The sequence below is a fragment of the Dendroctonus ponderosae genome, unplaced genomic scaffold (assembly GCF_020466585.1).
Source record: "Dendroctonus ponderosae isolate FM_Combo_2020 unplaced genomic scaffold, Dpon_F_20191213v2 Dpon_F_20191213_2, whole genome shotgun sequence".
In the NCBI taxonomy this organism is placed as follows: Eukaryota; Metazoa; Arthropoda; class Insecta; order Coleoptera; family Curculionidae; genus Dendroctonus; species Dendroctonus ponderosae.
The window spans coordinates 10,993,185-11,018,202 of record NW_026018165.1 but is presented as its reverse complement, the minus strand read 5'-3'; the positions used below and the strand labels follow the sequence as shown (position 1 = coordinate 11,018,202).

The following is a 25,018-nucleotide window of genomic DNA, read 5'->3' as shown; positions in this document are numbered from 1 at the left end:
TAAAAAGAAACAAAACCAATGTTCTGTTAAATACCTGATACAGGTTTCCACAGTGTTGTCTGCGTTGAGCGGCTTTAAGTAATTTTTAGGAATAAACGCTTTAAAATGTCTATTTCAGTGGAAATATCAAGCAATTTTTATTTAACGATTAATGAAAATCGAAATTACTTAGTCCGTTATTTAAAGTGCCGGTATCAAGAACTAAGAGTTTATGCAGAATATATATTAAAAGAGCAACTCAGGATAATGAGAGCGCAAAAACTGGCAATTTCGGTGTTCTATTTTCTATTTTGTTGATCAGCTACCTGCCCCTGTCGTGTGAAGAAAGGTTATTTTTGTGTCTTTATTTTTGTGTAAGGCTGTTCAGTAAGCGCAAATTAATTTTAATTCGATTATTTGCTCTCTTAGGTGCGTTTATTTGAAAAATCATGTTCGGCAAGTTTTTACATGCACGCAACCTTCAGTCGAATGATTCTTGAGGTCATGAGCAGAGTCGAATTATTACCAAAGGCCAAGAAATTTCACCATACAAACATAACCAACAAGACGAATCAAGAATCAAATTCATATCAATAGTTTGCTTTACAAACCGTGCAGTTTGTTGCAACTTCTCATATGGCTTTATATTAGAACAATAGAGGACAAGAGACCTAAATATAGAAAAATCAATACTTGTTCGGTGACATTTTATTCAAAATGAATCAGGAAAGAACAAAACCGAAACATAAAGGATTTGCTAGTTTCCTCCTACCAAACAGGCCTCCCAACAAGGTCGGCGTTTTGGTAAATAGAACGCAAAGCGCTAAGGAACCCAACTTAAAAAATTTGACACATTCCGAAGCTAACAGCCCTACTCATATCTCCAAAAGACCTTTAAGTTTCAGCATGAGAAATGGCACTTTAAAGAAAAGCAATGATTTTCTGGAACCGGTAAGTCCTCAGTTGATTTATTGTGGATATTTATAGCTGTTTACATCCACATTTTGTTTGAACTTACGTAAAATCACTGACTACCTACATCAAGTCAAACTTGATTCCATGTCTTTGCCAAGGCTTTTTGCTCAACAATTTTAGCGCGTTTCAGATGTTGAATTGTTTTGCTTATAACTCCTTCTATACATATAATGCGAACGTGCAGGCAGTTACTGTACTCTTTGCATTTTAGCCATTAACTGCATTAAAAAGGGAAAACAGTTTATCTGAAAGTTACTTGCTTGACGAGGATCAGTGTAATAGTTATGTTGAAAAACCGCTTGAAAAATATGGATCTCATGAAAGTGTCCTAAAGGAAGGTATATTATTGTTAGTTTCCCATCGTATTAATATCTTAAATATTCATGTAATTTAAGCCGTTAGTAGCTTGCACAAAATTCCAACAGCAAAAGCTAGGGCACGAAATTTTTTGCATGGAAGAATTGGAGCGAATTCCCTTCTGGGACCTCCTGAATTGGATAGGCTGTGTTCGAATAGAGAAATAACCATTTTCGTAGGCACCTGGAATATGAATGGGCATTCTGCACCCAAGTAGGTGGTTGTTGAAAGTTTGAACAGTTTATAAGCAAGTCTTACAGCTGGAATTTTCCTATTATAGAGAACTGAATGATTTCGTTCTTCCAATTGGAATGAAGCACGTGCCGGATATTTTAAGTTTCGGGACACAAGAGTCGTGCTCTGAAAGGTTGGAATGGGAAATCTCACTGCAAGAAACGATTGGTCCTTCACATATTTTGTTTCATTCTACTAGTTTAGGTAAATCGGGCTTTTGTCGTTGTAATGGTTACATATTGAAATACTACAAGGTGATTCAAATTGGCGTCATTTCTTCTAACAGAGGTAACAGGTGAAATTAAATAGACATACAATGTTTTTTCACACCTGGTTCAATCGCAATCAATTTTAGTATAAATACTATTTATATATAATATAAATAAATTTCCGCCATTCTCACAATTTGCGTAAGTTCAGCGAGCACAATGTCGAACTTCACATGAATGAAGAGCGCGGACAGAAGGTTCCATCCACCAAACAAATTTTACTATTTAAATGTGCATTGACGAAGCCGTTAAAAGAGGCGGTGGATACGCAAGCAGTGGTAAAACGCCCAACATAAATCCGCTTTGTAGGCGCGCTTTTCAGCCAAAGGCTCGCTGCCGATCTTTTTTTATCTTCTCTAAGCATACAAAATAGCATCAAGCTTAATGCTATTTTTGCTTAGTTTAAGAATAATAATAATATTTATGTTTTTTTAAAAGGAAAATTTGGGACATGTGCACTGCCACAGTTCGCTTTTAATAAACAACAAACTGTCGATTCTGTACAACATTTTATTGTTGAAAATACATCAAACTCGAAGAATGAATCAAGGACGAGTTCTCGCCCAAAAAAAAAAGATAACTGAAAAACTGCTATTATTAGATTCAAAGTGAAAAACGATCCTCATAATTAGATCGTTCTGAGCTGTCGCGGCTCGACAAGACAACAAGACCGACGAAACAAACGCGTTTTCCCCGACCTCAGAAAGACTAAAATCATTAAAGATCCTTATTACTACTACTACTATATCAATTCTACCTTTCTGGGGAATATTCTGAATATAGTGAGTGTTTTGTTGTAATACAACTAAATTGATTTTTCTCAGCAAGTGAAGTTGGGCTTTTGAAGAAACTTCGAATCAAGTAACTGTTGAAGAAGGGATACATCCCTACTGTTTTATTATCGCCAGAAAGAGCCATATGAGATTCACATATTCTTATTACAACAAAAAGGGATGTTTTGAAGTGAAGTTGTAGTTGTAAGTGAACTTGTGCAGCTTTGTGAGGACCTTATGTAGTCAGAGTACGCATTGATATGCAGCTTTATTGTCACTAACGAAATTTTGAAGCACCGAATTTTTGATTTGACCTGTTATCTGTGTTGGTTAATGAATAAAGCAACATGCATTTACGTAATGTCAATGAGAAAAACGTGTGTGAAATCAAATGAATTTTAGAATATTACTTATTTTGTTGTTTCTTGCTAACATCTGAGTTTTTTGTAAAAATTGTTTTTTTTTATTTTCTGTACTCCTTTCGTACCCCAAAGAAATTACGCCACTTTGGAGTCACCCGCATAGAGAAATGTTGTAAAACTAAATATTTACTTAGAAAATGTTTACTTCTCATAGCTCGAAAGCAACCAATAATAATTAGAAATATTCCAGGTACTTTACATTTATGTATATTTATCAGAAGGGATCTGATTTGGTATGTTTCCATACCGGAAGATGCCAGTTTGTCAGTGAGACCAGGAAGCGCGTTTAGAACAAAAGGGGCGGTTGCTACTTCTTTTATGGTTTTTGGTACATCTTTTCTCTTCGTTACTGCCCATTTAACTGCTCACCAGGAGAAGGTTAAAGAACGGGTTAGCGATGTAAAGAGGATTGTCAACTCATTGGATTTACCTAGAGTGCTTCCATGTAAAAACAAATCTAAGGGTAAGCGAATTAATTAATCATCTAAATTACGTTTAGAATATTAAATCGATACGATACTATGAAAATATTCAGTAAATCGGGCTTTCAATTGGTAATGAAATTGCAAGTGCTTTAACAGCTAAGTTATGGTGTTATGGCATCTACTTGTGTCGTCTTGAAACATATAGAAACTTTCTGTTCAAAGTGTTTAAAGGTGCTTCATAATTTCAGTAAGTAAAATGTCATTAGAGTTGGTTGGATTTTTTTAATCATGTTTGATTTGACTTTATCACCGTCTTTGTTGCACGCTTTTTAGAAACCCCTAGCTTTTTCGCACAATTTCAACTGTTGATTTCTTGAAAAATTTGACCACTTTTCCAATGCGTGAACAATATACCAATGAAACTATTACACATCCAAACACCTATTTTTACGTTCGTTTTACTTTTGTATTTTTAGTCTATCACTGTATCTGTAAAATCCATTTTCGTTTGTTGCCCAAAATTCACCTGATAATTAAAAGTTGTCGCACATTTGCCGAGTTTTATCATTATCCGGTAACAAATAGATCGGTGGCCCGCTATATGAACGAAATGTTTTAAGTACTAAACAGAACCCATGTTCGCCATTGTTCTTCATGCTATTATTATTTTCAGAGCATGTCTTGCATTTCTCAAAGAAGCAGCTAAGTTTTTTAGCTATTAGACTCCCTTAAAAAACTCGTTAACGACAATAATTTATTACAAACCGTAAATATACAAGAAAACTCCTGAATACAGAAGGAATGTTAATACTAACAATAACAAAATTTAAACTATATTAATTATTGAAGTAGCCATTTTAAGTATTACATCTGCTTCTGCTATAAGTCGTGGTTGTGTGCAAAATGTGTGTATGTAACTCAAGCACTTAGACGGCCTTCCGGGAAGTATTGGAACCTATTCGGTATTTCATGCTTGCGATTTTTTAAGTCGATCATCGTTCATCCTATTGATCATGCTCTTGTCTAGTTCTGGTCCATATTCCTCTATCTACGATATCTTATTTCGTTTGTCTTGTGCGCTTTACTTGTGATTGATTATGTTTTTATCTCATCAGTCTTAATCTATGTTTGTTTCTTTGGTGTGTGGGTCTAAAACACGTTTTATATGTCGTATATTGCTTTCAACGCTTAATCATACTTTTCTCTATATTTTTGAGGAAATTCCGGTTATTTTTTTGTTTGCGTTATTATTTGTTATTTCATTTCAGTTTTATATTCCTTTAATGTTAACTCCTAGATATTTCAATAACTGAACCTACTGCACTTTTTTTATTATAGATCGCTAATTTGCAGCACACTGGATTCTCCAGATATTATCAAGGGCTGTGTTTTTTGAGCCGATATAATCCAAGATGTTCAAAATCTGCATAATAATTATTCTTCGATTTTTCAACGGCGTCACCGCCATAGCAAATTATGTTATTCTTATTTTTCCATTCTGTACCTTCAGTCTGCGGTGTTTTATTGGAAAGTTCATACTCAGTAGAAATTGTTGATAGTTATTAGTCAGATCTGGCTGAAGGAATAGTAGTAGAATATGATGGTCCATGCATTTTTTATGATACGCAAAAATAAATGATAAAGGTCTAAATTAAGACCGAGTGAAAATAATGCCAGGTACTCGATTGGGAGTATCGCTAATTGCTTGTGCAATGCAAAAATGTATAAAAACTACATTTAAATCATGTGTTTAGATGGATATACAATTATAGGTATTCGTGTAACGCAGCGACGGAACGCAATTACATTTATTTGTTTGAACAGTTGTGAGTAGATCATCACCAAAATGTGCTATATTTGTCTTTGTCGTCGTTGGAAACTTCAGGATGACCTTTTTTTTCCGCCCGGTACAACCCAGTAAAATTGGCACTGCTTAAAAATATTTAAATAATATTTCTTGTTTCTTAATTGCTCGCTTTTGCGGATTTGGACAAGTGTGCGACAACCCTTGTTCTTCTCATACCTTATTTTATCATTTCCATCATTTTACAAATAGTTAATAAAATTAATTTTGGTTCTCTTTTTTTCAGATGATGTTGCGAGTCAGCTGCATTATGGAATAGACACATTTATGAGAGTAATAAAAATCTATCTACTATTATATCGAGTTTTATTCTAATTTGGCAGATGTATTACCATAAGAAAATCTATTCAGCAGTATCTCATAATTTTTTTCCTTGTACTTGCAACACCAAACTTCATCTCTTCGTAACGCGTTTTTATTTTAAAAGTACTTTTATTGAAAGTAAATTAAAATATAAACCCCGTATAAAAGGTGTTGATTATTTCATTGATGTGTTTATATTTTTAGATGTGACGCAAAACTTTGATTATGTCTTCTGGTCAGGAGATTTAAATTTTCGTTTAGCCACCCCGCGAAGCAAAGTCTTAGAATGGTTGTCCAACACCAGCTTTCCGCTTCCTCCACATTTGCCCCACGGCTACATGCATCATGATCAATTATGTACGGTTTTGGCCGATGGTGCGGCTTTTAGAGGTTTTTCGGAAGCAAAGATTACATTTCCTCCTACATATAAGGTAAGTTGAAATTTGAAGCATCGCTTCGGCGATTAAAAATACCCAATAAACAAGCTGTAAAACAAATATGTTTAGCAATGTACAGGAATCGACACAAACTAATTCCAATTAAAAAAAAAACAAACAAAGCAGATGGACATAGTTATATGTTGGGTTTATGCATAAAATGTTAATATATTCAGTGTTATTCCAGTATGATCCTGGGACTCAGAATTTCGATTCCTCGTCCAAACAACGCACGCCTGCGTATACTGATAGAATTCTTTACAAGCAAAAAAATTCTCGAAGGTTGAGCGGTGCGTTCGAGCATCCACCTCTTCAGTGTTTAATCTATGATTCAGTTCAAAGTATCACTACCTCAGATCATAAGCCAGTTTGGGGAGTGTTTCGAGTACATTTAAGACCTGGATTAGATACGTACGTATTAATCGATCCATTCAGATATGCAAATCTTGTAGTTCAAGGTAGCCATTTTTTCTTTACAGAATTCCATTAGCTGCAGGGATGTTTAATAGAGAGGTGTATTTAGAGGGTTTGAAAAGACGGGCTGAAACCCTAAGCAAAAGCAAGGAAGCTAGTGCAGTTTGTTCCATTCAGTAACTCTTTAGGCAATCAAATGACAACTCTTAGGCAATAACTTGGTGCTCTTTTGGTATCAATTCTATATTTAAATATTGACCACTATTGCTTAAGATCCAACTATATTTATGGTGAAATGTAGTATAGTTCTAAAAGTTGAAATGATCAAAGCTGTTGTAACATTCTATTTTTATATTTACAAATGTAAAAAATCGCCGTACGGACAAAATAAATCGGGTCATTTTATAAAAACACAAGTCAAGATGAGAATGGTTGCAAAAAAGCATCAAAACTCTTTCTAGTCAATGTTTCCCTTTTGAAGACCAATATACTGTAGCTAATATTTACCTGATAAGCAATATTACTAGAAATCTAGTTTTAGAAGCCCCTTATTTTATAAAAAATAAACGATCAAATCAAAATCTCTTAGTGATATTTAGTACATAATTCACGTTTTGTGATTGTTCTAAGAATGATTGATACTCGGTAACTGATAAAGTATCTTGTTAACCTCAGAAAATATAATTAAAGGTTGTATTTTTTAACCAACTTAATGGAATAATTTTATTGCTGATTGCTAGTGCTACTTCAAATAATTTATTTCAGCTTCCATGATAGTTTTGAGATTGTTGTTTGCCAGATTTTACATGGTTTTGAATGAGTAAATGCCACTCACTTGAAAAACTATGCATATATTTGAATAATTCATAATAGATAATACTTAAGTTAACATTCCATAAAGATTGTGTGAAAATGTTACACATTAGTAGCTATAAAATAAAGTTCCTCTTTACATATACTTATATATACTTAAACTTAATTGTACATAAATTTTAAATTAGTCAGTGACATACAACAACCGTGAATCTTTGTCAAATGCTATTTTTCAACTAAATAAATTCACATTTATGAAGGTTCCAAAAAATCTATACGATACGACCTCGCTTAACGCTGTTCCGGTTTAACAAGTTTTTCCGGACATATTGACATTCTCTGAAAATTGGACGCATCATTGGGCTTTCCTGAAATCCGAGGTTTTTTATCTGAATTGCTTTTTGTCATTACTGTTACATGAACGTAATTTTATTAATTCAATAAGTTATTCCCGCTATTGTAAGTATAACTGTATGAAATATAATGATTTAAATAGTGATAATATTATAACGTTTAGTTCTTAATAATCTTTTTTATGGTTTACACCCCTAAAAGCTTTGTAACTAGAATTATCGGTTCTGGAGATAATACGAAATGGAAACATGACTACATATCCATTGACGACGAAATTGAACTGTATGCCATTAAACCAAACTATTCTCATGGAAAATGTGAGAATTATTAATCGAATTTTTGAGATGGTTAATAGAGTTGAACGACGACATCATCTTCAAAGCACATAAAAATCCACAGAATAATAACATATACTGTTTATAAAATGGCAAAAAAATCTGCACGATCTAAAAAAATGGTAACTATTCATTTGTTATGCCATACGCGAAATAAATACGTTTTTATTGTATGGTTATACAATACAATACAATCTACTCTAGTGGAACGTAAATCTCAGGTTAAACGGGATTGTACGATACATAAAAATATATTTGGAACGATGTTTTAATATACTAATTTAATATTAGAAATAATTTGCAAACATACGTACAACTTACAGAACTAATAAAGCAAAAAAGAAAAGTCGTGCTATAACTAGTATTTTGGAACCTGCTTAACATGTTACATTATCCGAGCGGCAAAAATATAGAATTTTGGACAAAAAACTAGACTTTCAAATGTAACCGCTATAATATTGGAAAATAGATACATTTAATATATGTACATGTCTTTTAAATAATGTAAGATAAAACAAAACAACTCGAAGAATCTTGCAAGCAACCACTACTGCTATATCAATAAAAATGTAATTAGTCTACCTTTTTATATCTAGATAACATATAAAAATGTTCTTAATATTTTTAATTTCATGCACACTTAGTTGAAGGGACGCGTTTCATTGCGGTGTTTGGATTCCTAAAATATGAAAAAAAATGTATTAATGCCAGTAAATCGATAAACAAATTTTGCTTTTTGATTGAGAACTCATACACTTATTCACACACTACACACGTGTGTAGTCGCCATGGCAAAAATCCATTAATTAGACTACGAACTGCTACCCCACCCAGCATATTCTCCAGATTTAGCTCCCTGCGACTATTTCCTGATTTCAAACCTGAAGAAATGGCTGGGCGGTAAGAGATTCGGGTCCAATGAAGAAGACATCATTGAAACAAACGCATATTTTGAGGACCTCGAGAAATTACATTTCTTGGAAGGAATAAAAAAAATGGAAAGACGCTGGACTAAGTGTAACGAGCTAAAAGGAGATTATGTTGAGAAATAAACGTTTTTTGGCCGAAAAACATTTCTTTCATTCAAAAAGTTACTGACTTATCAAGCGACCCTCGAAAGACATCCAGACGAACGCCGCAAAATTCCCCGCAAGCATTATAAATAATTTGAAATCTTACCAATTATTACGTGGTACTTCCACTTTTGATGTCATTATTTTACACTACAACTCCATGCTTAACTTCCATGTGTCGAGTGTAACTTCTTCGATGTTTTGTTTCGAAAATACAATGCGGACATTCAAACATTTCCATGGTTTCTTTTGTTCGGTGAACTAGCATGTGGCGAGGCATATTCATTTTCCGATATGTGCTATATGAGCATTCATTGCAAAAATACATGGGCAGTCCTTCTGCGGTAGCTTTTGCCATTGCTGCTTCTCCTGCGACTATAGGACGAACAGTTCTAGAATTTTCAAATAAAAATAGGTTTATCATTTATTTGTTTCAGAATCTCATCATTTTAAGAACAAAAAAATGCGTTTCATCCTGATTTAGGACAGAATTCACAGTCCAATATAATATACAAGATTGCTGTACATTAAGTAATAATTACCTGTTATGTTTCAGTCCAATATGATTAGCTAAACTTCTTTTTTGCCTGGTTGCATAATGGCATTTGGTACATTTAAATAATGGAAGCTCTTCCTCATCGTCGTCATCAACTGGCTCATCTTTAATTTTAGTCGATATGACTTTGACATACTTATCCAACTTTTTCTTTTTTTCATCATGCAAATGAAGGTGCCGTGCTAGCATATCCTCGGACTTTGTTCTATATTGGCACTGCTTACACTTAAATTTAGCCACTATTGGGTTTTTTACTGCTTTTACAACTGAGTGATCTGAAACACAGTACATGATCAGATAGTAGCAAACATTAAACTCTTAGTAGCAAACATTAAACTTAATAAACTGTCTTACTTGAATATCGAATTTATTCGAGCAGTTAGCTTGTTGAGCATAGAAGGGATCAAAATTATGTTTATAATTATTACATTTCAGGTACATACATTAAATATTTTCCACTCGATCGAAATAACTTTTTTTATATTAAATTACATGTTCCGCATATTTCCTCACTTTGAAATTATTTTTTAATTCTAATCCCATATACGTGTCGTTAAAAATTAAAATGTTTTTCGTTTTTCGATTAGCACTTTGATACATCTTTTTAGAAATGAATTTATAATCTCATTATTAAAAATAATATCAAATGGAACATCTAGGCCAACAAGAGAAATAATCAATTTGGGTACTTCAAAAACATCAAGCCTCACTCGATGTTTTAAAGCTGCGTCTTTTTAGAGCTGGTGTCTGAAATATCTATAGAGAAAAAGAATGCTTTATTGATTGCTAATAAAGAGCGTGGAGAAACTCTATATTCAAAGTAAGTTTAAGTAAATTATCTTAAGTTACAATAATTTTGACAAAGTTTCACATCTCCCCATTAACATCTCTTACACTTTTCCTTTTGTTGATCCAAACAACTCGATAGAACGTATTTTGATTACATGTAATCACGAAATCTAGATAATAACTGTATCAAGAAATACCAGTAATATAATATAATTTAATATTATATTCCCTTTTTATAAGAACTTAAATAATTTTGATCAAGATCTATTCTAAATATACCTCTCATTTCTTTCGAAGTAAATATATGAATTATTAGTGTTTTTCCTGTGTGAATTATACTCATAAAAAAAATTAATTTTTACAGTTTTAAAATCAATATTACTAAATACCAACAATAGACAATAATTTGTTTTTACATCAAAAACGTTCAATTCAAATAATATACATATATGAATGTACATCAACATTTTACACTAATGGTGAATCATCAAACTTGGCAAAAAATCGTCATTTTTCTGTGTAACTTTGTGTAACTGTTTGTTCACTAACTTGTGTCATCTTTACATTTTCCTCTGTGAATTTGCTAGGACATAGGAAACAGGTATTTTACTTTTTCTCTAAGCACTATTTGGTGGTATTCCAAATACCCTAAAAAGTAATGCACATTGAGGAGATTGATCATATTTTTAACAATGAACCAAGGAAAACCTGTTAAATGTTAGATGTCTTTAGCAATAAAACTCATTTCATAAGGATGCATCAGGTTTAGTAATTTTCGCTAAACTTTAAGTTACAAGTATTTGCTAGTATTTTTTATGATCCAGTAAAGTTTTATTTAAGTACGGACACAATAATTGATTAAAATTGTAATGTATAAAAAAGATTCTTAAAAATGTCTCGAAAATAATGAAATCGTCATATAAAGATAGACAGTTAAATATTACGGAAACGCGGATATAACAAAGGCCCATCGAGTCTTCACCTCAGTTTCCGTTTCGAAAACAGGGTTGTTGCGCTTTTTGTTCTTTATTAAATTAACTGCTTATTTATACCTTATTATATTTTATTTTATAGTACTTATATACATGTTTCATGAGGAAGAGGTATTATTTTAACCACGTATAAGACGTCCGAAAATAACCCTAGTTTGTTATATAAACGATCATTCAAACAGATACGATTCGTTACGGATTTACAGGGTGTTGAAATTTACTTTAAAAAATGCCAAATCTTATTCTTTCTAAATTTCTTCAAAACACATGGAGACATTTTAACGAAATTTTCCATGAATCAATAGAAATATCAATGAAAGACGCATGTTTTACAGTAAAACAATTTTGTAAAATGTTGTTAGTGGCGTGCGTACCTGCGCGCAGGAAAATAAATAATGATACGCAACAGTATTTTTTATTATTGTAAATACTTTTCAAATTTCTTGTTTTATTACAAAAAAATATCTCCTGATCTTTTTGCTATGACAGGGATTGTAAAGTAAGATTTGTGGTGGGTGGGCTAAATTGAACACATTTAAATCCACCGTTTGTATTGGAGGAGATAAAAACGGATGCCAGTGTCTTGCTAAAACTATTAATTAATCATCTACCGTCCCGTGCGTTCTTGTAGTCTGTAGCGCATACCCTCAGTGGCAAAAGTAGATAACATATTTAAATGTTTTGAAAGGTAGACTCTTTTACTATCAATAAAAATACAGAATTAGAAGTGTTCAAAAATTAAACATTAGCTTTCAACACCCTAATCGATTCTTTGTATGAGATGAGCTCACTTTTTATGTCTTCCATACAAACCATGTTTCCACGCCAATTTGGTCCACCTACCACATACCTTACTTTAGAAAGCTAACCTATGCACAGATACATAAGATTCGCCAACCGAAAATCCGTATAGTAAGTTTTAATAATTCAGACTTTCTTTGAAAAGACTCGTTTTAATGAGTCGCGCCAATCCCGATTCGCCCATTACTCCCAGTTAGAAAATGGAAATTGTGCGGGTCCCATTAAAAAAGTATCTATACTATAAATTTAAATAGAAAAATCCCAACGCTCAGCTTATAATGTACTAAGATAGTACCAGATCGTGATAGAAATATACATAGACACGAAACATTTATAAAAACTCACTTTCAAAGAGACAAACGAAAAAGTGACAAAAATACAATTATCATGTATTATAATCAATTAGTAGAATTGTTGAAATTCTTCAGTTTTAGGATAACTACATGCAAAGCTTTGACTCGAAACATGAATCGATTTGTAAGTCTTATTGACGCCAATGTATATCACTCTGTATAAATTCTCACGATCTAAAAATCTATTAAAGCAATTAGTTAATTACTTCGTATTTGGTTTGATAATAAAACAAAATAAGTACAGCAATTCGAGTAAATACTGTTAGCCTTCTTTCTGCATTTTGTACCCAGTTACAAAAAATGAAACGGTCGTTTTATTACTAAAATATGTTTATCGCTGTAAGAAATCAACTTACCAATAACATGGTCTGGCATAGCAGCCTCCTCTGGGTTTTGATAGTCACACTGATAACATTCAAAATATTCTTCTGACGCCAATTCATTGATCACGAGACAATAGAACTGGCTAGCCACATCTTGATCATCATGCCGAAGCGTGTGATACATGCACGAAGTTTTTCTCTTGTACATATCATCACAGAATATGCATTTGTAAATTAAATTAGGAGTTTCGTGGGTAGTCTGAAACGTTAATTTACGAATAATCCAAATTCAAGATATATGAAATTTGGAAATTTTTAAAAAGTTAATTACTTAATTAATAACACTTTTCTCTAGTCAGCAAATATATCGGAATTCCCCGTGCATAACAACCGTATATTTAAAACACATTTGCCTAACCTTATGTTGTTCCATTAACTGTGCGTTACTTGTACTGAATGCACATACATTGCAGTTCAAGACTTCAACAGTGGACATTACATTATGAATGAGTTGATGCTGTATAAAACTATTCGTAGAATACGTTTTGTAAGGACATACATCGCAATGCACCCATTCTCTCTCGTTTCGGTTTGGTTTTGAGGCTTTCTTGTCTGCGCTTAATCTAGAAAAGTTAATAATTATTATTTTCTTAATCGTTGAATGTTGATACTTCTGGGTATTCAACTACCAAACTTTTCAGAATATTCTGAAATATTTTACATACAAGTATTATTAGACCATATATTGATAGATTGAAAAACAAACAACTTTGATACAATACAAAATAAAACTCTTGGACTTCCATGGATCTCATACAAACGATTAATATTTAATTCTCATGCATTGGAAGACCGCGCGGCTTAATGCACATCAATGTTTCTAACAATTAATTTTATGCAAATATCATATGGAAAACATATTACTTACGGTGGCCGTCCTCTTCTTTTCACTGGGAAAGTTTCTGCACCCTGTACGCTCTTTCCCGCGCTAGCACTAGGTTTATCCTTGCCTGTAAGGGCTTGCCATGTCTTATCCAACTGAGCTTTATTGCTTTTTCGCTTCCCTTTTATTATGGTTATTTGCACATGTTTATTATCGGCGTTTTTAACAGCTTTGCCATCATCCGAATCTTCTGAATCCGAATTACTACGTCCCACAGGGCTCGTTTCCCTTTCGAATATCTCGTTAGATGTGCTTGGATCATCAGTCTCATTTGTGGACTTGATTTCCGCCATCTTCCTTGCCCTCTTCCTGGGTGGTTCGGCTTTTTCAGCGACCTCAGTAATTTTACCTCGTTTTTTCTTATTTTGTTTTTGTCTGGCAGTCTTTTCTTCATCTGTTGATACAGCATCATCAGACTCAATATCGATTGGTGTTTCTTCGTCTCCTAGTTTTGTTGAATCATTATAATTTATAATTTTAGCAGATCTGGGGCGAGATTTTCTCAAAATATTCGGTTGCTTTGATCCTGTGGCAGTCTGTAACGCAACTGCTTCATTTGCTGCTTTAGACCGTTTCACGTACGCTTTCTTCACTAGAAAATTATTTTTTTTTACTATGTTGGACTTGGAAGAAATGTTATAATTTTGCGATACACCAGCATTAATTATTTTGACTTCTGTTGTTTCCTCTTGCAGATTATTAATCGCAACATCGCTTCCATCACTAAGTCCATCTTCTAACATATCCAAAGGTTGACAATTATCTTGCTGATCATTTAGTCTGCCTTCGAGAACATCGATAAGCTCCTGGGTAGCATTACATTCCGAAACCGTTTCTTCTACTATGCCCTTTTCATCAAGATTTAAAGTTATATCAGAAATATTTAATACAGGTGACGCATCTATAGATGCATGTAGTTCTACTTCACCTTTCTCTTGTAACAAAACTGGTGGATCTGTAGCATTATTCGGCACGAACTCGGCTTTACTTGTTGAGGGGACGTCTTTTGTATATGACAAATGATCATTATAAGATCTGTCTCTCTTTTTATATGTATTCAACGGTTTGCTGGTATTTAACACTTGTGGGTGGTTTTCATTTTCTATCGGCAAGGACTTTATTTTCAAGTTTGTTTCAATAGTGGAACGTTCTGCATCCTCTGGAACATTAGTTTTTATGCACGTGGTTGATGTCATTTCAATTTCATTGAAATTCAGTGCGTCAGGATTGGTGTCTAAGCTGTTTTGCTCAGGAGTTTTGTCAACCGCTATTTCGATTTCAATGTGTCCCAAATTTGCTATTGATTGCAGTTGGTTCGAAGTTAATTTTGCTTGTTTAAGAGCAAGTTCTTTAATTAGATTTGCATTCTTTGCACTCGATGAGATGATTTGCTCCATTGATATCACAGATTTGTAGCAATCATTGCAAATTTTCTGTAACTTCGGTACATCTACTTTCTAAAATTAAAATGATTCTTAATTGATATTCAATTTTCATTTGATAAATAAAACTCACCAGATTTATATTGCATTGCAACAACAACGCATTAATATTGCCTTCCAGATTTTTGTCCCGATATTCGTCGAACGTCGGTGATGTCAAGCACAACCGACAAATATCCGTATCCTCAGACAAATTTTTTAAGTATTCGTTTTTGTCCGGTAATTCAGTTTTCACCATTTGGCATTCATTATTTAGAACCATTTGTTTGAAAGTTTCTAAGTCGTTCACGCGCTTGTTACAGGCATTGCAAATAACAGGCTCTTCAATCAACTCCAGATTCTAGAAAATTTACATTTTTACATTACTTAGACCTGGAATTGGGAATAAGGACCTAAGTGAGTATAATTCACGATGACAAAATCAAATCGAATGAATGAATTCGGCATGAACGAAGATATTTCAAAAAATCAGTATTTATAAAGATACCGCTTTAAAAACAGCAAGTGATTATATCCACTTTTTAGAAAATCTTAAACTTAACCGTCGTAGCGTTTTATACTTATCATACACTTCACAGATATTAAGTATTAAACACTATTAAACAACGACTTTTTATCAGGAAAGTGTGTATTATACAATTTGTATATTTTCTGAACAAAATACCTACTTTGAGTTTTTACCTAGATTGACTCATTTTAAAATTGAACATGTGATTGTTTGCTAAGTGTATTTTCGACACATTCACTGTCTATAAAAAAATTATTTGCAACAGTTTGGAAGGAAATGGACTATTGAATATTGGCAAGCTCTCAAACTTGCACATACTCTTTACCCTGTAACTCGGTCAGTTATCAACATTTTTCAAAAATTCAAAAACTTTTTAAAAGCCCCAGACTTGGCGTGAAAAGATGTTTTAGGGCCAAAGTTAATTTTCGACTCCGTTTCAGCGCCAGGAAAATTTAAATTTTCAAAGGCATGAAGCGCTAGTTGTTCTTGGAAACACGCCCTTTTGTTACAAGTTTGGGCGACAAATTTTTCTTGATTCCCTTAATTCTCATTCTGTTATAAGACAAGTTTTCGGCAAAGCGACAGCCCTGGTATAACAGCGTGTTGAAAAGAGTTACATAATTTTATATTATAAAGAGTTTTATCGACCATTCTACCTTTCTTTAAAGCATTTTCTTATTCCAATGTTCCAACAATTTAGTTTTCATAACAATTAACTAATATATGTAATTCCTAAAGCTGGGATCTTCGTTATCTAGCAAGTAGATGGATATTAATCGGTAACATCACAGGCAGTAAATGTGAATTACTCCTTTTTTAATTGAAGATAAACATTTGGAAAGTCCGCCATCTATAGCCATAAGTTTGACAAAATGGTGGCAAAGTTAAAAATTCTGTAGATCAACAGTCACCTTTATAAACACTTCTCAATAACATGGATTAATTTAAAAGCTAATAAACTATTTACCTTTTGAATATCCGGGATGATATCTTCCAGCTTTTTCATTAAGATGCCATTATCTGTTAATGCATAACACGGCGAGTTTTCATCAACGCTTTGTAAGCATAACATGCACACTTTTGAATCCACACTCATATTGGATTAGCAAGATGTTCAGTTACAACAGATACCATCTATAGGCTAACTAGCGATTAACACGTGTAATTGCCTGCAATGAAAAATATTCACATATAAAAATTAAAGAATTGTTTCCAATTCAATTCAGCAAAGTTTGCGATAAACCCAAACACCACAGACTACAATTTCTTGACAATTCAAGAATATGTCAAGAATAACGCTGTCAATTCTTCTTCTCTTTCATTGATCAGTTGCGTTAAGATGCCAGTAAAGAAAGTAGGGAGATAGAGAGGAGTACGAATTTTACCGCGTCAAAAATTTTTCAATTTATGTTATAGAACCAAATAATTCTTATGTATGAACGATAACCAGAAATATAAACATTACTGTTCAGTTTTTTGAAGCTTGCCACACACATTTGTTACATATTCATGCTGTTTTATATTCAAAAGCAATCTAAATCAAATGATCCAGTATGGCGGCTGAGGGCATAACGTCATTAAACTGTCATAAACATGTTGCTCTTGTGTAACTTCTCTTGTAAGTAGTTTTATTTGAAATCAAGTACATTTTTAATAACCAACTAGGGAAAGTGAATATTAATGAACATTTTAAAGCATTTAAAATATGAGTGGAATACATTGTATAGAAAACAGGCATGTTGATAATATAAAAGAAGCATAAACAAAAATATTAGTAAATAATCACCAGGCCCGTGCTTATGTTCTTTAAATTATTGAGGCTACTTTCGTTTCTGCGTTGCTGTGCATCTTATAATTAGTTGATATGTTTATTAATTCGTGGTTTAGCATATAAAATGTGTATATATATTTCATGGAGTGTTCATTTTTTTTTAGTTGTATTAAGGTGCGACATTATAAGCTGGCGCTATGCACCTCCGAGCGTTTTGGTGATTAATTTTAAACAGAGATTCTAAGCATTCAAATATGCTTAGAACGTCTTTTCAAAAAAATACGCAACATATCTAATAGTGTCTTCACTTAGAATTCATGTAAATAACACTTACCGTTTATAATCATATTGAGCAGCACAGACATTGAAAATATTGTGACTCGCACAACAGAGCTTAAATTTTGATTACAATTTTTTTGCAAATTAAAACTGTGTGTCACTAATTTTCCAGAATATAATATTTGTTCGTTATTGATAAAGAAAAAACTGAACGTTACTGCACGTAAATACAGAATTCTGCTAATAACTTCTTAAATTTTATCCTGCAGTCAGTGAAAATTCATAATCATTGGTTGACATACTACTTCAGTTATCTTTTTGTCCTTAACCGCCATATTTGTATATTAACTTTTTTATGTGGGATTAATGAATTAGTCGGACTTCTAAGAGAACGCGCGATGGCAACTAAATGTGTTTGAGTCAGAGAATGTGATCATAGAAATGTGATCCTTGCTGCATGCAGTATTTTAATTTTGATAGAATCCACAGATCACCTCTGAGCCATAGAATCGATCTTGTCGATTGGGATGTCCCTGACTATCAGCTGACGTCACTGTAAATGACTGGCTTATAAAAACACTGATTAAGTGAGTGAAGTTTGTTTATCTCATGTTTATCTCGCATCTCTTGTTTAAATTCATCAAAGACAAGACTTGTCTCTGAATTCATTTCGGTCAACTGTAAGTACTGCACTTATTTCATATTTGTTTTATTTATGGACGGTATTTTACTTTAGTAATTGTCAGATTACAATTTCAAGTATCTTATAGGTAAGAATTAAACAACAGTTCAACAGTATAACTTAAACAACAGTTCAAATTCCACTCGATGAATCTGCATTTTTGAGATAATTGTTTCATTCTGTTACTCTGTTAGTTGACTGTCAGGGTACTGTTTCCACACGAAATTATCAGCTTGAGTTTTCTATTAAGTTAAAAAATGCCGCAACCCTCACAAATGGTTGCAACTCTGCGAAACAGCTTCAATAGTGGTAAAACGAAGCCGGTAGCCTTTCGCAAAAAGCAACTGCAGAGCCTCTTGAAAATGTACGAAGAAAGGAAGGACGAAATTATGGCCGCACTCTGGACCGATCTGAGAAAAAGTAAAGCTGAAAGCATGCTTTCAGAGCTATTTTTCTTGACGAATGATATTAAGAACTCCTTATACTATATTGATTCTTGGACCAAGCCGGAACATGTGGAAAAAGACTTGGCAAACGTTTTGAATTCCGCTTATATCCAAAGTGATCCATATGGAGTTGTTTTGATCATAGGTATGGTATTATACAGGGTGGTTTTTTTTTTATCTTGAAACGCTTAAATATTTCGGAAACGAGTGATCCGAGGAAAAAACGTTTCAAATAAGTTAATATCTGGGAGGGGGAAGTTTATTCGTGTCAGAAAAACAACGGCTACTTCGACCTTGTAGGCTAGGCAGGCGTCAACTTGATAATTTCAAATGGTAACCACAACATTTTATTGAATATTCGAATAGTACGTCAAAAACTGAGAATAATCCATCCAAAAAATCTTCTTCTATTTTGACAGGTGGCGCGGCAATTCGTAAATTATCATTTTTTTGCTTTAGATCTGCTAAACTATATATTATTTAATTGAAACGCTGAAAATTTTAGTGTCACCCTTAGCATCTATTAATGTCAGAGGAATATTTGGTCCGAAAATTGTTTGATGATGAAAATCAAATATGTACCTCCAAATCAACAAAACATCGATTTGTTTGTTATCAGTATAGCATTAATGGTTTAAAAATTCGCATTGTCAATACGTGACATTTCGAAATGTATTTTGAATATGAAGCTGTCAAAGTCATCTAAAATTTCTCTCAACTCAATGTAGGAACGCTGATAAAAGCGTAGAAATTTCAAATTGTTGACTGACATTTATTAATTTTGTTCTGAGTTAAAACCACTATTTGAATTTGATTTAAATAAGCTACTATAATATTTAATATGGGAGCATTAACTGTGCAAGAAAAAAATGAAATTATTTCTGTATACGGAGAAGCCGGCCGATACATTTTCAATAAACAAATAGATGTTGTGTTGATTTGGAGGTACATATTTGATTTTCATCATCAAACAATTTTTGGAATGAATATTCCTCTGATATTAATAGATGCTATTGGTCACACTAAAATTATAAGCGTTTCTATAAAATAATAGTTCGGCAGAYCTAAAGCAAAAAAATTGAYAATTGATGAATTACAACCCCACCTGTCAAAATCGAAGAAAATATTTTAGATAAATTATTGTCAGTTTTTAACATACTATTCGAATCTCCAATAAAATGTTGTGGTTACCATTTGAAATTCTCAAGTTGACCCCTGCCTAGCCTACAAGGTCGAAGTAGGCGTTGTTTTTCTGACACAAATAAACTTCCCCTCCCAGATATTAACTTCTTATTTGAAACATTTTTTCCTCGGATCACTCGTTTACGAAATATTTAAGCGTTTCAAGATAAAAAAAAACCACCTTGTATATATATAATTGTCCATTTATCGTTGAACATACTAAACATAGAATAATCATAGTAGGCAACGGTCGTCATTTTGTGCAAGTACTTTAAAGTATGTGTGTTTGATTTGCCTATTTTGAGCTTGCAAGATGGAAATATACTCACATACAAAAGTATTATATTTCTATTCCGCAAAGCTCACTGTCAATAAAGGCATACATCTCTCTGAAATGGGGTCTCACCAAACCCCATTATTTAAATATTTGTTGTGGTTTCTTCTGAAGACGGACTGAGGAGGACAACGACTATAGAAAGATTCTTATTTTAGTTTACTCTTAATCTTGTCAAAACGTTTCTAATCGTTGTTTAATCTATTCTATTCAAGACTTATAGCAACTTGTTTGTTTAAAAAATGCCATTTTGTATGTAATAGAAGAAGAATGGATAAAGAAGTCAACAAAGCTATTATTTTAATGAAGATGGAAGTAAAGACATTATCAAAAATCTTCCTAAACTTAATTTGTTAACTCTAAAAACAGCTTTTAAAATACTAAATTTCGTATCGATGGAAGTTTTTAGGATGGGACAGTGCAATGTGTGCAAGGTTTCTAACATTTTTTTTAAAAAACAATTTTTATCATTAGGTTGTAGCGATTATTTATGATTATATTTGTGTTGATGGAAGAAAAAGAAGGTTTAGTAAACCAACTATTCGTACAGTTGAATTAATTATTTGATCTTACTTATCTTACTTTTGACGGAAAAGTGAAAAATGTTCGCTTTTGGATTAAACAAATTAGCTTAAATCATCATGGTGTCATCCCCAGAAGATTTTGTATAGACATTTTAAAGGCATCTTTTTTTTTTTCATGTCCATTCGTAGGATCGTGGAATTATCCGTTTCAACTTACTTTGCTTCCACTCCAAGGAGCAATCGCAGCTGGTAATTGTGTCATTATAAAACCGTCTGAAGTCTCCCAAGCTTCTGCTAAATTGATGGCAGAACTTCTACCTCAATATCTAGATTCAGACTGTTACAAAGTAAGTTTTATGTTGACCTCCGGTTTTTGATCGTGTGTTCTTAAAAAACGATCTTGCAAGTACCTACAGCGTCTAACATATCGTTGGCATGATGCACTGTTATTAATAATTGGAAATTAATGGAGCTTTGCTTTATAAACTATAGCTTCAAAGTATCCAGTTGGAAAAATACGAATGTAAAATATTGTCATAGAAAAATCCATTTATAAAATTAAGGATGGGTTTTCACACCACCGCAGTTTGGTTTTGGTGGTTTGCGTGGCGCATTGATTTCAAAACAGACTCGCAGATTTTTTCAAAACTCGGTTTACACGTACGTGCAAACATTATGTTTTCTTTATTTTACTGTACAAACCAAATCTTAATATCACCTCGTATTTTCAGCTTTTTACTGATCTGGCAGCCCTTTCTATTTTTTTGTTATACTTTTTACCGCGATATATTTTATAATATAAAAATATATACGATATATAAAAAATCAGCCGAAACATATTGTATCAATAGGGTTTCCAATGGTTTCACATAGCTTCGGAACCAGTTTTTCTCTAACAGCTCCTTCACTTTGTCGGTTTTTTTTTCAGAGTAAATATGTAGGTCATATTCGTATACTGATATGCCATATTTTTATTCCTCTTTTGATACGCTTTAGAACAAACTTGCCCCTGAATTTTACCATACTCTCTTCAATCGATTGACGAACAATGTTCAAGTGTCCAGCCATAAGAAATTGTTTTCCACGACAGCCTAAAAGGCAAAAAAATCTAAATACTATAGTTTATAACGCAAAATTTTATTAATTTGCTATATATTCCACATACACATCGTTAGTTTCGTTACGTTTTATTTTTATTATATTGTTCATAGTAACTTTGTAATTTTGATCAGCGATAGTTTTTTCTTTTCTTGCGATTGAAAGGTTTATGACGGCGGAATACCCGAAACTACTGAACTGTTGAAAGAGAGATTTGATTACATTTTCTACACTGGCAATACTCAAGTAGGTAAACTTATTCACGCTGCAGCCAATCAATTCATCACACCAGTAACGTTGGAATTAGGCGGTACGATTTACCTTCATCCCAAAAGTGCTCTTTTAATTATGCTGGTTTTTTTTGTTTAGGAAAAAGTCCATGCTACATTGACGATACTGTTAATATAAATATTGCAGCAAAACGAATTATTTGGGGTAAATGTTTGAACGTAGGACAGACGTGCGTAGCTCCAGATTATATTTTGTGTACGAAAGAGGTTGAGGCTAAGTTTTTAAAAGCCGCAAAGGAAGCGATTGAGCAATTCTATGGCAAAAATCCAAAGGACTCTCCAGATTTACCTAGAATCATTAGTGATCGTCATTTTCAGCGACTGCGAGAGTTGTTAAAGCATGGCAAAATTGCGTTGGGTGGTGAAAGTGATGCCAGTGACAAATACATCGCACCAACTATTTTAATAGGTAATTTTAGGGTGTTATTGAGTTTAATGTTAATTGAAAAACCTCTCCGTTTGGTATGCGGCTTAAACAGATGTAAAAAGAAACGATCCTGTGTTAACTGAAGAAATCTTTGGGCCAATTTTACCAATTGTAAACATTGATAATGCGTATGAAGCCATAAACTATATCAACGGATATGAGAAACCATTGGCGTTGTACGTTTTCTCCAACAGTAAAAGCAACGTGGATTTGTTCATAAACAACACGAGCTCTGGTGAGTACGCCATCCAAATAAATTATAGTCAATCAAAGATCCCCAGTGTCCATCTAAACCACTTTACATCAACAATATTCAAAAGAGTTTGATAGGAAACACGAATAACGAAGCTGATGATTCTAAATTGACAAGTTCTGAATAATACAAATTGTGCTCTATTGCGTGTATTTGTAAATATTCCTTTCTCCCAGATTATTTTTGCTTTTGCTGTGTGAGTAAACGAAGCTACATCTCGCCTTTAGCCCGTAAACATACGAGACTGAAAATACGTTCGAATAAGTTCTTATTTGGACGAATATGAAAATAAAGTTCTGACGGTCACGTTTTTTTAAAGGAAATTATTCGTATTCAAGAGGATAATATACACAAAGAGTAAGATCAGGTGATCTAGCTGGCCAATTAATATGCCCACTTACATTTTGATCAGTTCCTTTCTATCCTCATGAGCGTAAAAATTTGCGCATATCAAGAGTCAAGTGTTTAGAAGGTCCGTTATATTCAATCCAAATATTTCGACTAAAATTAGGAAAAATTCCGCTAAACTATTACGGGAGACAGACGTTAAAATTTGCAAATACATATGCAGCTTCCGTGACCTTTGTACAAACGAGGTAATTTCTAAACAATTTATTCCATCCGGTACATCCAATGACGAAACTCGTTGCTTTTTACGACGCTCACTCATAAATTTGTGCGGTACTATAATATTGTATATTATATCTATTTACATCCTCGTTTCTTCCAAGCGCAGGTTTGTCAGTAAATTACGTTTTACTCAGGATGGGATTATTTTTAGCTTTTAATCATCTAAAAAATGTAATCTACTATTGTAACCTTGTGCGCTTTTATTAGTATTGAAGATAATATTTTGCGTTCCTGTATTCTCAACTCTCAAGTCCAATACTACTGAATCTCGTCAAGTAGTAGGTACATGATATACGTCGACTTAATTACAATCAGTAACTAATTTTATATAAATGTTTTGCCAGGCGTGAAAGATCTAAGCCTAACGATGCGCTTCGAGGGGCTTAGGGGAGAAATGTATTTGTGTAGTGTAAAAATTAATATTCTTTGAAAATAGAATAATGATAATCGTCAGCAACATTCCTAAGAAAACCGTCGTGTTTTTCGAAAAAGTAACTAATTTTATTGGAATTGATTGGGCAATCAGGCCATCATATCCTCGCTCCTAAATTAATTGAGGATTTTAAAACCCAACATCTATTTGTTTTATTTTCCCTCATTTACGTTCGACATTTTACGCTTAGCGCGTATTCTAATTTTTTTGCCTATTTTTCTAACAGTCTGAACATTTAACATTATTATAGGGAGCGTTTGTGTAAACGATACTGTAATGCAGCTAACCGTCGACACTTTGCCATTTGGAGGAGTAGGTTCAAGTGGAATGGGCAATTATCACGGAAAATTCTCCTTCGACACTTTTTCTCATCAAAAAGCGGTATTGTACAAGAATCTTGGTGCATTGGGCGAGAAATTAGGTGCAGCCAGGTATCCTCCTGCCACCAATTTTAAAGGGAAATATTTTGAAGTCATGTTGACGAAAAGACCTTTCCTATTTGATTTGGTTAGACGTAGCAGACATCTGTTAGGATTTTTCCTTGGATTCGCAAGTTTCTACTTGTGGAACTCGTTTGGTAAATATTTTCAATATTAGTTTGCATAGGATAAGTTTAACTCAAATCCCGTTGCTAAAAGTATGTATATTATAATATAGTTATATGTACTATATGCGCACATATGTATAGGTGTCTTTGTGCTTATGTTTGTGGTAGCAGGTTTTTTTTAAGAGCTGTATTATATTGTTATGGTATTATTATCATTATATATTTTTCTTTGTAGAAAGCAGTTTTACTCTCACAACTTTAAACGGCAGTACCGTTACTCCTACTGAGTATATACATTGACAGTGTTTATGCAAAAATATCGTGTTTCGGGCAAACTTGCCTTATCCGAAAGTTAATAGATTCCGACAGGGTCTCAAAGTGTAAATAA

General features: G+C 33.2%; 4 protein-coding genes across 8 annotated transcripts in view; 3 read left to right on the top strand and 1 right to left on the bottom strand.

Moving 5' to 3' along the window:
* Positions 1–25,018, top strand: part of LOC109546301 — a 520,465-nt gene that overhangs the window by 343,327 nt on the left and 152,120 nt on the right. The gene's annotated exons all lie outside the window — the stretch shown is intronic.
* LOC109536797 (inositol polyphosphate 5-phosphatase E) lies at positions 140–7,789 on the top strand. 2 transcript variants are annotated; one of them, XM_048664034.1, is made up of 9 exons: positions 140–328; positions 409–930; positions 1,166–1,292; positions 1,350–1,524; positions 1,592–1,749; positions 3,200–3,472; positions 5,806–6,032; positions 6,226–6,449; positions 6,518–7,789. In XM_048664034.1, the coding sequence occupies exons 2-9, from the start codon at positions 697–699 to the stop codon at positions 6,630–6,632; spliced, it is 1,533 nt and encodes a 510-aa protein (XP_048519991.1). In that variant the 5' UTR covers positions 140–328; positions 409–696; the 3' UTR covers positions 6,633–7,789. The 2 variants fall into 2 exon arrangements, with proteins under 2 accessions (XP_048519991.1, XP_019758745.1); XM_019903186.2 differs by having other exon boundaries at positions 141–353.
* Positions 7,284–17,044, bottom strand: LOC109536796 (zinc finger protein 335). The gene is made up of 8 exons (XM_019903184.2): positions 16,702–17,044; positions 15,300–15,566; positions 13,770–15,241; positions 13,260–13,464; positions 12,875–13,100; positions 9,570–9,858; positions 9,134–9,419; positions 7,284–8,633 (listed from the first exon to the last, which is right to left on the bottom strand). Exons 1-7 carry the CDS (start codon positions 16,828–16,830, stop codon positions 9,173–9,175), a joined length of 2,835 nt encoding a protein of 944 aa, XP_019758743.1. The 5' UTR covers positions 16,831–17,044; the 3' UTR covers positions 7,284–8,633; positions 9,134–9,172.
* Positions 18,346–24,864, top strand: LOC109536810 (aldehyde dehydrogenase family 3 member A2). 4 transcript variants are annotated; one of them, XM_019903208.2, is made up of 8 exons: positions 18,352–18,464; positions 18,521–18,554; positions 18,661–19,057; positions 21,142–21,299; positions 22,216–22,360; positions 22,420–22,749; positions 22,820–23,002; positions 24,334–24,864. In XM_019903208.2, exons 3-8 carry the CDS (start codon positions 18,724–18,726, stop codon positions 24,678–24,680), a joined length of 1,497 nt encoding a protein of 498 aa, XP_019758767.1. In that variant the 5' UTR covers positions 18,352–18,464; positions 18,521–18,554; positions 18,661–18,723; the 3' UTR covers positions 24,681–24,864. The 4 variants fall into 4 exon arrangements, with proteins under 4 accessions (XP_019758768.1, XP_019758764.1, XP_019758766.1 ...); XM_019903209.2 differs by lacking the exon at positions 18,521–18,554 and having other exon boundaries at positions 18,346–18,464; positions 18,717–19,057; XM_019903205.2 differs by lacking the exon at positions 18,521–18,554 and having other exon boundaries at positions 18,346–18,464; positions 18,555–19,057.

Coding starts and splice junctions, on each gene's coding strand:
- LOC109536797 (XM_048664034.1), top strand. CDS start 697: ATGAATCAGGAAAGAACAAAACCGAAACATAAAGGATTTGCTAGTTTC. Junction 931..1,165: donor GCAATGATTTTCTGGAACCG/GTAAGTCCTCAG, acceptor TTTGCATTTTAG/CCATTAACTGCATTAAAAAG. Junction 6,450..6,517: donor TTAAGACCTGGATTAGATAC/GTACGTATTAAT, acceptor TTTTCTTTACAG/AATTCCATTAGCTGCAGGGA.
- LOC109536796 (XM_019903184.2), bottom strand. CDS start 16,830: ATGAGTGTGGATTCAAAAGTGTGCATGTTATGCTTACAAAGCGTTGAT. Junction 13,101..13,259: donor AGTTAATGGAACAACATAAG/GTTAGGCAAATG, acceptor TTAACGTTTCAG/ACTACCCACGAAACTCCTAA. Junction 9,859..12,874: donor TATGCCAGACCATGTTATTG/GTAAGTTGATTT, acceptor ACTGTGTTTCAG/ATCACTCAGTTGTAAAAGCA.
- LOC109536810 (XM_019903209.2), top strand. CDS start 18,724: ATGCCGCAACCCTCACAAATGGTTGCAACTCTGCGAAACAGCTTCAAT. Junction 22,361..22,419: donor AGTAACGTTGGAATTAGGCG/GTACGATTTACC, acceptor TTTTTTGTTTAG/GAAAAAGTCCATGCTACATT. Junction 22,750..22,819: donor CGCACCAACTATTTTAATAG/GTAATTTTAGGG, acceptor CGGCTTAAACAG/ATGTAAAAAGAAACGATCCT.